A 13806-nucleotide genomic window follows, 5' to 3' on the forward strand; every position below is an offset into this window, starting at 1 on the left:
ATAAAATCACTGGATTATATATATTTTCTATGTATTTGTATGTTTAGTGTAATTTTTTATTTGTAAAAATGTTCATCTTGCAAAAATTATTATTGTTTGCAAAAAAGTGAGAATTATTGAGTTGTACTTTTATAACAGTTTTTGGTGGTCAATCACCTCCTTGTATAAACTCTTAATTGTCCTGTCCCTGCTTCTGAATGGTTGATCCTAATCCTTTGTAAAACCTCTTAAAATATTTAACCCTGTTTTGGCAGTTCTACTAATTCCTCAATTGTGTTGGAATCCAGGAACATATTTTTTTTTCCTTGTAACCCCCATCTGTCATTTATATGAGCTTTCTTTGTAAACTTATTTTTGTATACCTTCAGTCTGCTATGCAAAGGACGATAAGTCGAAAAACCTTGCAGCACTCCATTGTTTCTCTTTCCTATGTGGTCTTTAATTTGTCTTTATATATATATATATATATATATATATATATATATATATATATATATATATATATATATATATATATAATATAGGTATATATATATAAACGTTACGTTGATGATACATTTGCCCTTTTTAGATTTGACTACCATGCTGACGCATTTTTGGAACATTTGAATGCGCAGCACCAGAACATTAGATTTACCATTGAGACTGAGACCCATAATTCTCTCCCCTCCTGGACGTAAAGGTAACTAAGGATGAAACTGGCTTCCATACAGGTATTTATAGGAAGAACACTTTTACTGGCCTTGGAACGAATTTTTATAGCTCGTGTTTTTACAATTTTAAAATGAATTCCTTGACCACTCTCCTTCATAGAGACATTAACCTGACCTCAAGTTGGTCCGCATTTCATGCTGAGGTGATTATCCTCAATGATTATTTTAAGAGCAATTACTACCCATCAGTGATTTTCCATAGAGCTCTCAACAAATTGCTGAATTTGAAACTTAACCCCCCACCTTTAGTCCATAGTGCCTGCCCCAAATTATGTTTGTATGGAAGATTCCCTTTTTTACATGACAATAGATTTCGGAAAAAATGTATCAGGCTATTCAGTGGACAATTACCCGCTCTCAGTCTCAAGTTAATCCCAATAAACCCACGAACCATTGCATCTCTTTTCCATGTCAAGGACAAGATTAGCCCCTTGTTTACTTCCGGTGTGATTTATAAACATAATTGTCCTAGATGTGATCTCGGCACTTACATCGGTTGTAGCAGGAGACTGCTAAAAGTCCGAATCTCCTCTCATCAGGGAGTTAGTTTTAGAACAGGCTGTCGATTATCCAATCCCGAGCAGTCCAATATAAGGAATCACAACAAAATTTGTAAGACACATGTAGATGCTAAGGATTTTAGTATTGTGGAAGAATTAACCACACTTGAATCCATTATGATTAAATTAACTGTCCCTGCCCTTAATCACCAATCAACTTCCACCCAGCTGTTCATCGCTTAACTACCTGCTGTAACCTCTTTGTTTATACTCCCCCCAACCTCCTCTCTCCCCTCCTTGCATTGCTTGCCTGTGTCAGTTTGCTGTACACTACCGGTGAGGGTAGGCCTACTACTGCTATTCTGTTCCTTTTTAAATACTTTTTAAAATCTTTTAAGTGCTTTTAAGGTTGTCCTTCTTTTCTTTTAAATTGTCCTTTAACATGGTGTTAAGTATATAATGTGTATACCTTTTAGTGTTTATACACAAGTACTGTTTAAGTTCATCGCTTTTTCAGCCTGGAAGGTGTATCAAGAGATACGAAACGTCGGCGTAATAAAAATGGTTAAAGAAAAAGAACGCCTTTCCGTTACTTGTTTATATATATATATATATATATATATATATATATATATATATATATATATATATATATATATATATATATATATATATATATACTATATATACATTGTGACATTGTACTGTATGTAACTGTATGCTATGATGTTGAAAAGTTTGTTAATTCTTCTTTCTTTTTTCTATAATTACAGTGTGACATTTTCACCTTTAATTTTTACCATTTATAATCTTGGGAGGTGGAGGGGATGTACAATGTTTCGATAATGTGCTGCCGACTGATAAGAAACTGCAACCTGCAACACAGTTGCGAGTCAGTTGGCTCTCTGTTCTCTTAGAATAAACATCACTGTAGAATGTTTAGTTGCACCCCCAACAAAAGGGGGAACTTTTTGGGTGGGGTGGAATGAATTATCCTGATTCCCTTTACTTCTTAGGGGAGGTTTCTTTAGTATTTTGAACAAATTGCATTTCGACCAGCCTTCTGGAACGGATTAAGTTCGAAGTCCGAGGTAATACTAGTTTAGTATTGCTAAGTATTTATATTTAGAAAATAAAAAGAAAATCGCATGAAAGATTTTGAAGAAGTTGAAACTTGAATGACATAACACTGTTCGATTACTGTAATTTAGACTTAAGCTACGTTACTCCAAATATCTAACGTTTTTATAATATGCATGGATTTTTATTTTATAAATTAAAAAGCCAAAACATCATTCTCAATTTCTATAAATAGTTTCTTGACAACTTGGCCTTTAATAAGAACATGTAATAATGATGTTGGTGAAATGATGAGATTCGAACATTGCCAAACCTTTAGAGTAACTTTGTTTACAAAGTGTGGTTGTTCGTGTCTGATGTTTTACCCTAAACTATGATTTATTGTTTTTAAAGTAAGTATAGCGCATTTTGCACTGAAATACTTTCAAATGCTGTAGATATTCTCACCCCGAAAGGGAGTGATAAACTTTATAATAGCATAATTTGGTCCTGAGCGAAGTTTTTGTGAAGTTAAAACTTAGGCAAAGCAATGGCTTACATCGTATACTAGTTTAGGGGCTGACACTTGACAGCGGTTTTTAAACCCTTTAAGAAATGAGAAAAATACCAAAAATCCTCATAGGAATGGTGGGCTAAACCCGCCCCCAATTTGATCAGGGCGCAATGCCCAAGGTAATGTAGGGTAAGGAGGTATTGGCATACAGAGTCTTCAGTAATTTAAAAAAAAAAACTTTCTTAGTGTATATCTTTCGATCTGTGGATGCCCGCATGGGGGCCAGTCCGTCAGTGCACCTCGTGTGGTGCACTGTAGGCATTACTAGGTTCTTTTGCAGGGTCCCTTCAGCTCCCAGCTGCGACCCCTTTCGTTCCTTTCACTGTACCTCCGTTCATATTCTCTCTGTTCCGTCTTCCTTTCCTCAACCCTCTCCCAACTATTGATTTGTAGTGTAACTGTCTGTTACACCTTTTAAACCTTTTTATTCTCAGTTTCCCTTCCAGGGCAGAATGACCTCATAGATCCCAGCACTTGGCCTTTGGCCTAAATTCTGTATTGTAGTCTAGTCTGTGGTTGCTCCATTAAATGTTGTTAGTGCAAACCATTCTAAGGTTCCTCTCCCCTCTATATCCATAAAGTTAGGGGATCCCCAATGGAAACCCGGGTTTCAGGATATGGGGAAACCCAGAAGTAGGCTAAGTTCTAACTGTGCAATGTAAGAGTCGGAAAGATATGAAGTGCACAAATATTTTTGCAAAAAGGGGGTGGATGCATTGGATGGAGAGTAGGTGTGAGAAATCCTAACCTTTCCTAAAATTCAATGTCCAGACTTTACCTTCCTTTCCTAACCTGATCTAGGCGGGGTCTCTTTCCTGCTCCCCCTAGTAGCCTAACATTGAATATCCCTGTCTCCCTACCCTGCAAAAAGTATAAAAAATATGCCTACACAGTTTTTATATGTCATTAGTAACAATCACCTTAAACATTATAAAGAATTAAAATTTATATCGTAGCACGGACAGTTACAGGGGTACGTCTTCACCTAACTTAACCTAACCTAGGTGCTAGGTCCTTATCTGGCTGGAGCCCCCACTTAACTTCACCCAGAGCACCGTAAAAGTCATAAAGTAAAATACATGGATGCATTGCAACCTAACCTAATTTAAGGCCTTGCATCCTCAAATAGTCGTGGACTCCGTCCCGATGCTAATGCGACCTAGAGTAAGTCAAGAAACTGGTATGCTTAAGTTCATGTCAGCCTAACCTTTCACACTGGGATTTCTCTGACAAGGGGCTATGTCCTGTCTCCCCCTTAGTGTTTTGCTATTCTGTGCCTTGAGGTTTGGAGGTACACAGAATATGAAAATGCTTTTCTTGTATTTCTTAATCCCAGTAATTGACTTTCAGTTGAGGTTTACTTTGTAGAGAGGTGCATTTATTAGCTGAAGGGTTTACTAGTTTACCTTAAAGAGTTGTTTCATATCCTTAATATTAAATATATTATTAAAGGTCTCCTTCTTTGATTCTTATACACAAGGCAGCCATTGCTAAACTGGACAAAACTGTCATGAAAGCTGGGAGAAATCAGGAGAAATCCAGGTCCTTTAGTTTAAGAATTATGAAGTTTTAATTGTTTGAAAATAGTAATTATTTTGTAACAAAAATAAAAATGCTCCCACGAGCACTTTAGAATAGCACACTCACTAAATCTGCCTGTCACATCCCAGCTTTATCCAGTATCACAGGGGTTACAGAACGCAGACATTTTCGAATTTGATACACGCGTTTGACCCATGCACGTATGATGAATAGGCCATAAGAGCTAGTTTCTGTATGCATGGAACAATTATGCAAGTTAAAACTAGCAGTTCAACATATTTTATGCCAGTTTATATATGTTAGCAACGATAGATGATAACTTTTAAAATCGAAAGATTTAAAATACCATAATTTTATCAGAGTCTTCATCATTGCCAATAAATCCAATTATCAAATTGTCAGGGAATTGCAATTTAGTAAATAAGTTTTGAATTATTTTAAATACAAACTGTGTGATTCAGGCCTGTGAGTGTTAAGTATTTTGACACAGTGGTCTGGTTAAATGATCTGTTACAGATCATATGTGGTCAGGCTAGTTTTGTTACAACATATTGAGTGTTTATTTGATATCTGGGACACTGGGTTTTTTCTAGTACTGTAAATGATTTTATGTAGAATTCATTACAGTATAATCACTGGAATTTTAGTTTTTTGTAAAGAAAACTATTGAGATGGCTTTTTGTCTGTCAGTCTGCCCCCAAATCTTAATAACTACTGAGGCTAGAGGGCTGCAAATTAGTATGTTGATCATCCACCCTCCAATAATTAAACATACCAAATTACAGCCCTCTAGCCTCAGTACTAGTTTTTATTTTATTTAAGGTTAAAGTTAGCCAACAGCACAGGCCACCACCAGGCTGTGGCTAAAAGCTTCATGGGCCATGGCTGAGAGTTTCATACAGTATTATACGTTGTACAGAAAACTCGACTGCACTGAAGAAACTTCAGCGCATTTTTTACTTGTGATTGTCTTGTTTTTTAAATGTTGCACCTTGTCTTTGAGTCATATTTCAGTGTTGTAATGATGTACTAAAATAATGTACCTTTATTTTTCAGGACTTTTTTTTTTTTCAGACAAGATAATACACCCTCAAAATGGTTTTAGAAACAGTTTCTAGTAGCAAGGCTGGCACCATCAGATCCCTCCTTATTCGTGCATGGAGGGAAAGATGGTCTGATCTACAATGGGGTATTCATATCAAAACAGTGAGTAACTCCCTCAGGTGTTATGAATATTATACGAAATACTGAATGGCCACTTTTGCTCTGTTTGATTCATTGTTAAACAGATGTTTGATATTTTCCAATAGGTTTTGCCAAGGGCTGTCAGTGGGGACATTTACCACTTAGCTGATTATATCCTGCAGCAGGCATTGATGGGACCTCTTCCAAACAGCCTTATTTTGTCATACCTACGCCACTCCCTCAGTTCACAGGTGTAGTTTTGCTTCTGTAATTTCGTGGAGTGTAATGTATTCTGTTTGTGGAATCAAGATTTTAAATGATATATTTTACATTTGGATTTGAATTACACAGTGTTGATTGTCCTTTATATTGAAGTCATAGTAATGGTTTCTTTAGGAGGATTTTTTTTTTCTAGATATGGCATCCTTTGTAACTGTTTGGTACAAATTCATTCTTTTCAGATTGTGTCGTATGGAGGGGTTATAGAGAGTATTAGTAACTATGATGGTCTTCACAAACCCCACTGCGTCCAATCGTTACTAGAGCTTATGAAATCTATGATGGTGAGGTTTTGTCGTTAGAATAGAATGTAGTTGACGGTTTCTTATTGGTCATAATTTTATTTAATGCATTGTTGTGATCTGTTTGACTGAAATTAAGAATTTGTTTCTTCACAATCCAAAATTTTAACATAGCCTAAACGTGCATGATTCACAAATCCCAAACACAGGTACTTCATTCCACATATAAAAAGAAAGGATTAAATGGCTCTTAGAGTTTCTGTCCACTTCTTGTAGTCTGTGTCTAGACTTTATACTGCTGTCACAATTCCAGCATCAGAACCAATTAGTTCATCAAGGTAATTGAAATACATTGTAAATCATCCCAGATCTACCTTACCACTGTAATGCTGTCCACATCCAACATATCTTCATTATTAGCTAAGTACAGTGCTGGAAAGCCACTTAAATTTTGATTTTAACATTTGTGAGTATTATGTTCAAAACACATGGAATTCATTTGTATACATCTTGCTACAGCTTTCACATGGCTGTTTCCCAGACTGTGCTTTTTTCAATGCCTTCATTTCAGTCACTATAATCTTCTTGATTATATAGATTTAAATTCCTCTCTCTCCATGATTCTGCTGTTAACATCAGGTCATCTGCATAGAGTATCCTTTAACCATCTTGTTTGCACTGTTATGTAGCTGCCTGCTTTACTCATAAACAAGAAAGGGCTTTTTGCTAATTCTTGGAGAATACCAACTTTTCAAAATGACTTGTCCAGTAATTTTAAATTGCCATTTGCCTTTGTAACAATTAATTGCCTGTATTTTCTTTATACTTCCTTGGACACATTTCCAAGGTCCACAGTTGTATATCACTTCTTCCTTTTCTGTTGTAATTTTTTTTATTCACTGCACAATGTAGATTGCTTTAGGATTCTGTTTCTCTGCTGTAATGCCAAACTGACAGATGTCTGTTGTAACAATTGTTCTTATCCTCTGTTCCTGAGCCCACTCCCATAACTCTTCATCCTATGTCTTTACCATCTTGTTCCTCAATGCTTTTCACATAGTACTGCGTAACTCTTTCCTTTATACTGTATATTTTTATACTTTTGTAATATGTTTTTCAGTATTTGTGAAATTCATGTTTTTCAGTGTTCTTGAAATTCATCTCTTATGATCTCAACTATTCAGGTGAGCTTTGTAATGTTAATCTCTTCAAATGTCACATTCTCTAAAATTCATTTCGTTACATCATCTTCCTCAGGTTATATTCATTTTCTGAATTTATTAGATTTTCAGTGCTGACTTCATATTTCTATAATTTATTAATTTCACATTTTTGTCTTAATTTTCGTCTGTTATACATTTTTCTTCAACATTTTTTCTGTCTCTCCTCTTCAATTTTTTGTGGTGGACATTTTCTTCTTTCTGTTGTGTTCAGAATCTGTATTGACCATATTGAAATTAGAAGCAGGAAAGCTTCAGTGAGGTACTCCCTCACCTCCACTGCAACGGAACCATTGATCTTCATTTATCATCAGGGCAGAAAAGGGTTTACAAAGTGTACTTATTACACAGAGTAGGAAAATGATCCTGTGAAGATAAATGAAAGGGAAAAAAGCCACTAGTATCATTAAAACTGTTAATATCTTTGTCCAAAGGGAGAAGGAATCATTGGGGACTCTTGCATGGGCTTTGAGATATCATATATGAATGTGAAGACATAAGGTAAAGAAAAGTACGGAAGTTTTCATCATGAAAGAGATACGACTTACCAAGAATTACAGTAGTCTTAGCATAGGTTGTGATCAAAACTGTCGTGGAGTTTTAGAGTTGTAATAGTAGGAGAAGCTTGCATGAAAAGAATTACGGATATTCGGAGCTTTGGGACTGGAAAAGGCTGGGAAAAATTAAATGGATTGGTTGGGTTACAGATGATGATGTATTTAAGTTGCATATTAGTGAACTGGAGAGTAAAATTAGAAGTAAGGAATTGAATTGTTCAGGAACTGAAGGCAGACCATTGGAGGGTAAAGAAAGATTGACTGAATTGTTTGGTGAACTGAATGAAGAGACAGAGATAGAATTATAAGTACTTGAAATGGATGTACTCTATGTAATGGACATACTTAATTTGCAGAAAATTATGAACAAGTATCAGAATCTTACGTTTGGTCTTACTGTATGCTTTTTTTTAGTTTTTAATGAAACTTTCTCCCAATTCTTTTATGAAGACACAGTAAGGTTGATTATGAATATCTTATTTCCAGAAAAGTGTCTCCTGTCGAGGGAAGCCTGAAGATTGCCTGGTTTTAGCCACAGCCCTTGTTAATGGGGTGAAATGGCTCATTCAGGTATTGTATATTAATATTGGTTTTATCCTTTTTAAATGTAGAAAATAATTTTTAGTTAGTGCATTGATTCAGCAACTTGGGTAAGAATTACATTCCAGATAAAATTATTGGAATATGTTATTATAATATTTTACTTTTTGTGTACTTGAAGGCAGATATTTTATGGTACTTAGTCACCCCTCCCTCCCCTTCTGTCCCAATGGAAGGGGTTAATGTACACATTTATTTTGGAAGAGTAGATGGAATTAGTAGGGAATGCAAATCCTGACTCATTTTTTAATTGCAGCCTGTCCAGAAGCAATACAATGCCTTGTTCATAATTACAGAACATCTTTTGTTTGTCTTGTTTTTGATTTTCAGGTGCACATATATCAAATAATAGCCTACTAAAGTACATACAGTAATATGTTTGAGGCATATATTAACATTTACCTTAATGTTTGAAGTATAGCCAAATGTTTTGATGCCAAATATAACTTAGCCCAACTGTTGACTGCTTTGAAACCAGGATTCACACTATACATAGAATCTGTGATAGAATAAGGATTTTTTGGAAAAAGTTAGTGTCAGACATTTCATAAAATTGAATGTTACTCAATTATATACAGTACATGATATTTGAAAGGGATAAGGTAGTCAGCTGTTATGTAGAGGAAATCCCCTTGTAACATGGAATGTTCACCAATTTGGAACGCCTCAGGTCCTAGTGGTGTTGGATTGTTGAAGGCCCACCTGTGCCTGTACTATGTAAGTTCAAAATATCAGAAGTTAGTGAGTGATGCGCAGTGATTTCGTATTTGGAGAGATATGGATTTCTTTTGAAAGTACTGTGCCATTGAAAGATCGTTGCTGACATTACAAAGCTGAAAGTTTGCAGAATTTGTATGTTTTTTTGTTTTTCTATTTTCCTATTTCATGGTATATTGCTTCATTTTAACATTAACCTGTTAACCATCTCAGTGGCATAAGCTGATTCCTATTTTCATTCCACTAGTGCTTGCATAGACATAATACAATTTCAAGTTTGATAGTACCAGAACTGGCTGTTGTCCTCCACATATGTCAGTATCCATTCAGAATAAGCCGAAAGTACTCTTTGGCAACTTTTCACACTAATGGAATACAGGTACAGGCAGTCCCTGGTTATAGGCAGGGGTTCCATTCCAACAGTGTGACAGTAAGCGAAAATTGCTGATTGTCAGCGCTTACTGGCGCAATAACCAGAGATTGGCGCCGATAAGTGGAAATTGCCGCATATTGGCGCCAAAAATTGCCGATTTTTGCCACTAGACAAGCCCCATAAAACCAGATTACTGATAACCGGTGACTGCCTGTACTACTATCTAGTAACTTGATTACAGAAATAAATTGCTGGGAAAGATATGGTGTTTTATCATTTAGGAAGAATCATAACTACTGTTAAAGTTATCACATATCTCTGTGCCAATAGGCAAGGAGATATAAGCTAACTTTAATAGTGGATAAGTGTCCAAACAATACATTGTATTATGAAAATTCACTTTTTGTGATTGCTCTTACATCCTGATGAGAGCTTATAAAATGATGCTTAATGATGATTTAGTGGCACTGGCTTGAAAGTACAGCATATTCAAGAAAAATAAAGATGTTTATTGGTTTCTTTGCTACAAATAATCTTTCCATGTCACAAATGGGACATAATGATGACGAGCTGAAATAAAATAAAGATGTTTATTGGTTTCCTTTTTATTATGCTGGTAGTGGATTATAACATAATGAATTATATAATCTTTCCATGTCAGCTAGATGTGTTTTTACATGTATATGATGTATAGATAGTTTATTTTTAATGATTTTAAACATTAATATATATTAAGATAATAAACACTGGAAAGTACATGCATAATAGAACTGAAATTGCATTGTTTTTGATATAAATTTTTCAGAGAAAAATTTTTCAGAGAAAACTGATATTTTGATGTTACCCACACGATGCATAAGTGATGCTTAACAGGTTACTTACACTGTTTTGATGTCATTATATAAGGTGATGGGATGGACTACCCAGCAGCTTCTTGATCTTCGTAAGGCTCCGGAGCACACCACCAATTTGTCTCTTGCAGTATCGGTTCTCCAGGACATACTCGACTGCCAGTTCCTCACTTGCATGCTGGAGATAGGCCGCAGGGAAGAGCCAAGTAAGCGCTGCAGCAATAGCAAAAGCTGGTTGTTAAAAGATAGTTACTGTTTTATAGTGCCCTCTTTCTATAAGCCTTTTGAAGTGTTTGATTATTGTAAAGCTTCAGACATACAACTTGTATTGTATCTTCAAGGAAATTTATATTCTTTTGAGTGATAAGATCATAGCCAATCAGAAAAGTAAAGGTAGCTCATACGTGTGGTAAATTGTAAAGTGGATTTATAATATAAACCCACCTTAAGTTCTTGAATTTGGCATTTTCCTTAAAAGCCAGTTATTTAGTTTGCTGGGATTCACTTTCAGTGAGAGAGATTTTTTTTAGTTAGTCTTCAAAAGATTTTACCCTCTTTTTTTTTTATGTTTATGACTTCTGTTGTTACCTGGGACCTATAACGTAACCACCAACTTCATCTTCAAGTTAAGCCAACTTTACCAGCATTAGCCTTATCAAGATACTGTACTTTTTTTTTTTTTTTTTACAGAAGTAATAGCCTTCTCCAGAACATGAAGTCTCTCTCTCTCTCTCTCTCTCTCTCTCTCTCTCTCTCTCTCTCTCTCTCTCTCTCTCTCTCTCTCTCAGACTTTTTTATGTAAAAATTTTCTTTAAATATAAACAATATTTATGGCTTTTATATAGTATGGGTTTTGTATAAAGTATTTCACATATCTTGTAAGCATAATTAAGCAGAGGTATGTACATGTATTTTTAGAATCAGTTGATTTTGCAGATATATCTCTGAAATTTAATAATATGTAAATTAATATTTTAAATTTAATGATAATTAAAAATACTTGTATTCAAGTACAGTAATTACTAAATGCTACTGTAGTTATCAAGTACCTCATATGGAATTGCTCTATGCTATAATCTATGCGAGTTGGCTACAGGGTACTGCATCATGTAGGGTAAATGCTGGTCTTCATTACGTATGTAGTGAATTTTGTTACTTACCGGAGGGGCACACCCCCAAGCTGTCTGTTCAAGTTGATGTGCTACTAACTTGAAGTAATTTTGTAAAACATTTTTGTTTGGCAGATAGGAACACAAACTTGTGGTTGCAAGCGACCTTTCTGTTTTTCTGTATTATTATTGAACTTGATCTGTTACCAGTATTTTTCCTTTAGTATCGCATTTTTTGATACCTCCATATTCATGATAGACTAGTTTTGAAACAACTAAGTCACATTTTGAGGCTCAATTTTGTAATTTTGCCAAGCCAGAGCTGATTTTGCCCAGATTCGGTTTTGATTTTTGTTACAGAGTATAAAAAATATGTTCAAAAGACCTGATAATCGCCAGGTAGGATGAACATCCCTGTAGTTTACTCTCTGGAACAGCAGCACTATTAGACTTACTTTTCTAAAGTTGTTAATTTTTATAGGTGTATGGAGTGTGAGTCTGAAAAAAATGACTGAAGTGGAGACTCTTCTTGCTGGTGCTGGCTCGGTGATAGAGAATAAGGATGGTTACATCAAAACTTTATGGTAAGTTATGTCTATTTTGCTTCAGGAAACAAAAATTTAAGATTGTTTGTATACAAGGTTTTTTTCACACGTATTTTGGGTCATGGTCTTGTAATGCATGGTGTACTTTCTAATCCATTTTGCTTAATCATTCTGTGAAAGTTATTTTATGACAAGCTGAAAATGCATTACCATATACTCCACTGTATCAGTATCAGGGATGTTGATGGATATCTTGATATGGTCTTTTGTGTGGGATGGCAAAAAGTTGAAATTTTTTTTGTATACAGTGATATACATATTGATTTATGAGAGGGTATTGTTCTGAATAACGTTGCTTAAACTAAATGTCACAGAATTACATTTTTTTCTTTACAAACCCGTTAACTGTGAAAAGCGTTACTCCGCAAAAATGATCCCCATTTGCACCAACTAAGATTCTTGCAAGGCTAATTCCTGCGTGTTCCTTTTTTGAAGCTGGTTGTTCTTCTGTGCTTCTCAGGATTATCAGTGTCGTTTCCGAGTTTTGTGATGTCAGTCATTTGTTTTCAGTCGTTTTACTTCACTTTGATATGAAAGGGATTGTGGCTCTAACAGCAGCAGAGATGTATGTGGGAGGACAAGTGGTAAGCAGCAACAGGAAAAGAGTATAGCCAGAGGAGGGTGGGAAGAAGGTAACAACTACCAAACAAGAGAAAGGCAGCAGTTTTAAAGGGAGAAGCCATGAGAGGTATGAGAAGATGGGAACACCAGAGGGAGGAAAGATAATCTACAGAATCGCAGAAGTGAGAAGAAACGGCAGGCAGGATGTAGGAGAGATAGGAATCATTAAAGATGAAAATGAAAATATCTTAATTGAGGAAGAAGAGGCCAAGAGAAAATGGAAGGAATATTTTTGACAACAATTAAACACTGAGAATGAGTGTGAAAAATTGGAAAATGTTCCTTCAGTAGAAGGACCAATAGCAGACCACACAGAGAGAGAGTGAAATTGAGAATGCTGTAAAGAAAGAAGAAGTACATAAAGCTGCAGGAAAGTCAGAGTTAACAATAGAAACGATTGAAGCATTGGGACATCTAGGCAAAGAGTGGATGCACACTCTACTGGAAAAGAAATGAGATGAGGATGTTGAGATGGGTTGCTAAAGGAGGGAGAGTCAAGATAGAAGAAGAATGTCTGGTATATGCAATGTAAAGGAGAAGGCTGGGGAGGGAAGCTTACCTGAGATACTGTGGCCATGTAATAAGAAGAGAGGAGGTGGAACCAATTAAGAGAGCCAAGACCATGCCAGTGATGGGGAGGAGGAGTGTGTGGCATCAGCGGATTAGATGGATGGGGGAAGAAGATGGAAGGAATAGAAATAGATGAAGAAAGTTGACTCTAGCAGCCGACCCTGATGTACAGTGGGATTAATAAGGTTGAAAGAAGATTTTAATTCACTTTGATGTGTTGTGCTTAGTGTTTAATGAATTTATTCCTAGTTTAGCAGTAGGTTTCATCTACTGAATTACGGTATTCACTCTCCAGACAATGTCATGCTTGTCACCAATGTGTTCTTGTGCATACTTGCGATTCAAGTTTTCAGTAATTTCATGATCATGTGGTTCTTTAAAATTCAGTGTGTAATATTTGCTTGGTTTTCTTAATGTTTTCTATGGTTTAATGTGGGACATTCATCATAATCGGTCAATAGTTGGCCTTTTTCACCATTGCATAGGTAG

General features: G+C 35.6%; 1 protein-coding gene across 6 annotated transcripts in view; it reads left to right on the forward strand.

The window, feature by feature from the left end:
- LOC136853371 (mediator of RNA polymerase II transcription subunit 24-like) overlaps nt 1-13806 on the forward strand; it is a 176798-nt gene that overhangs the window by 123513 nt on the left and 39479 nt on the right. The window contains exons 1-7 of one of the 6 annotated variants that reach the window (XM_067128785.1): nt 2597-2685; nt 5445-5594; nt 5699-5824; nt 6035-6136; nt 8358-8441; nt 10468-10618; nt 12003-12105. In XM_067128785.1, coding sequence (XP_066984886.1) covers nt 5484-5594; nt 5699-5824; nt 6035-6136; nt 8358-8441; nt 10468-10618; nt 12003-12105 — 677 coding nt within the window. In that variant the 5' untranslated portion in view covers nt 2597-2685; nt 5445-5483. Of the gene's footprint in view, nt 1-2596; nt 2686-5444; nt 5595-5698; nt 5825-6034; nt 6137-8357; nt 8442-10467; nt 10619-12002; nt 12106-13806 lie in introns of those variants that run through there. The other 5 variants (XM_067128782.1, XM_067128787.1, XM_067128783.1 and 2 more) reach the window with 5 other exon arrangements.

This window comes from Macrobrachium rosenbergii, chromosome 27, assembly GCF_040412425.1.
Source record: "Macrobrachium rosenbergii isolate ZJJX-2024 chromosome 27, ASM4041242v1, whole genome shotgun sequence".
Lineage (NCBI taxonomy): Eukaryota > Metazoa > Arthropoda > Malacostraca > Decapoda > Palaemonidae > Macrobrachium > Macrobrachium rosenbergii.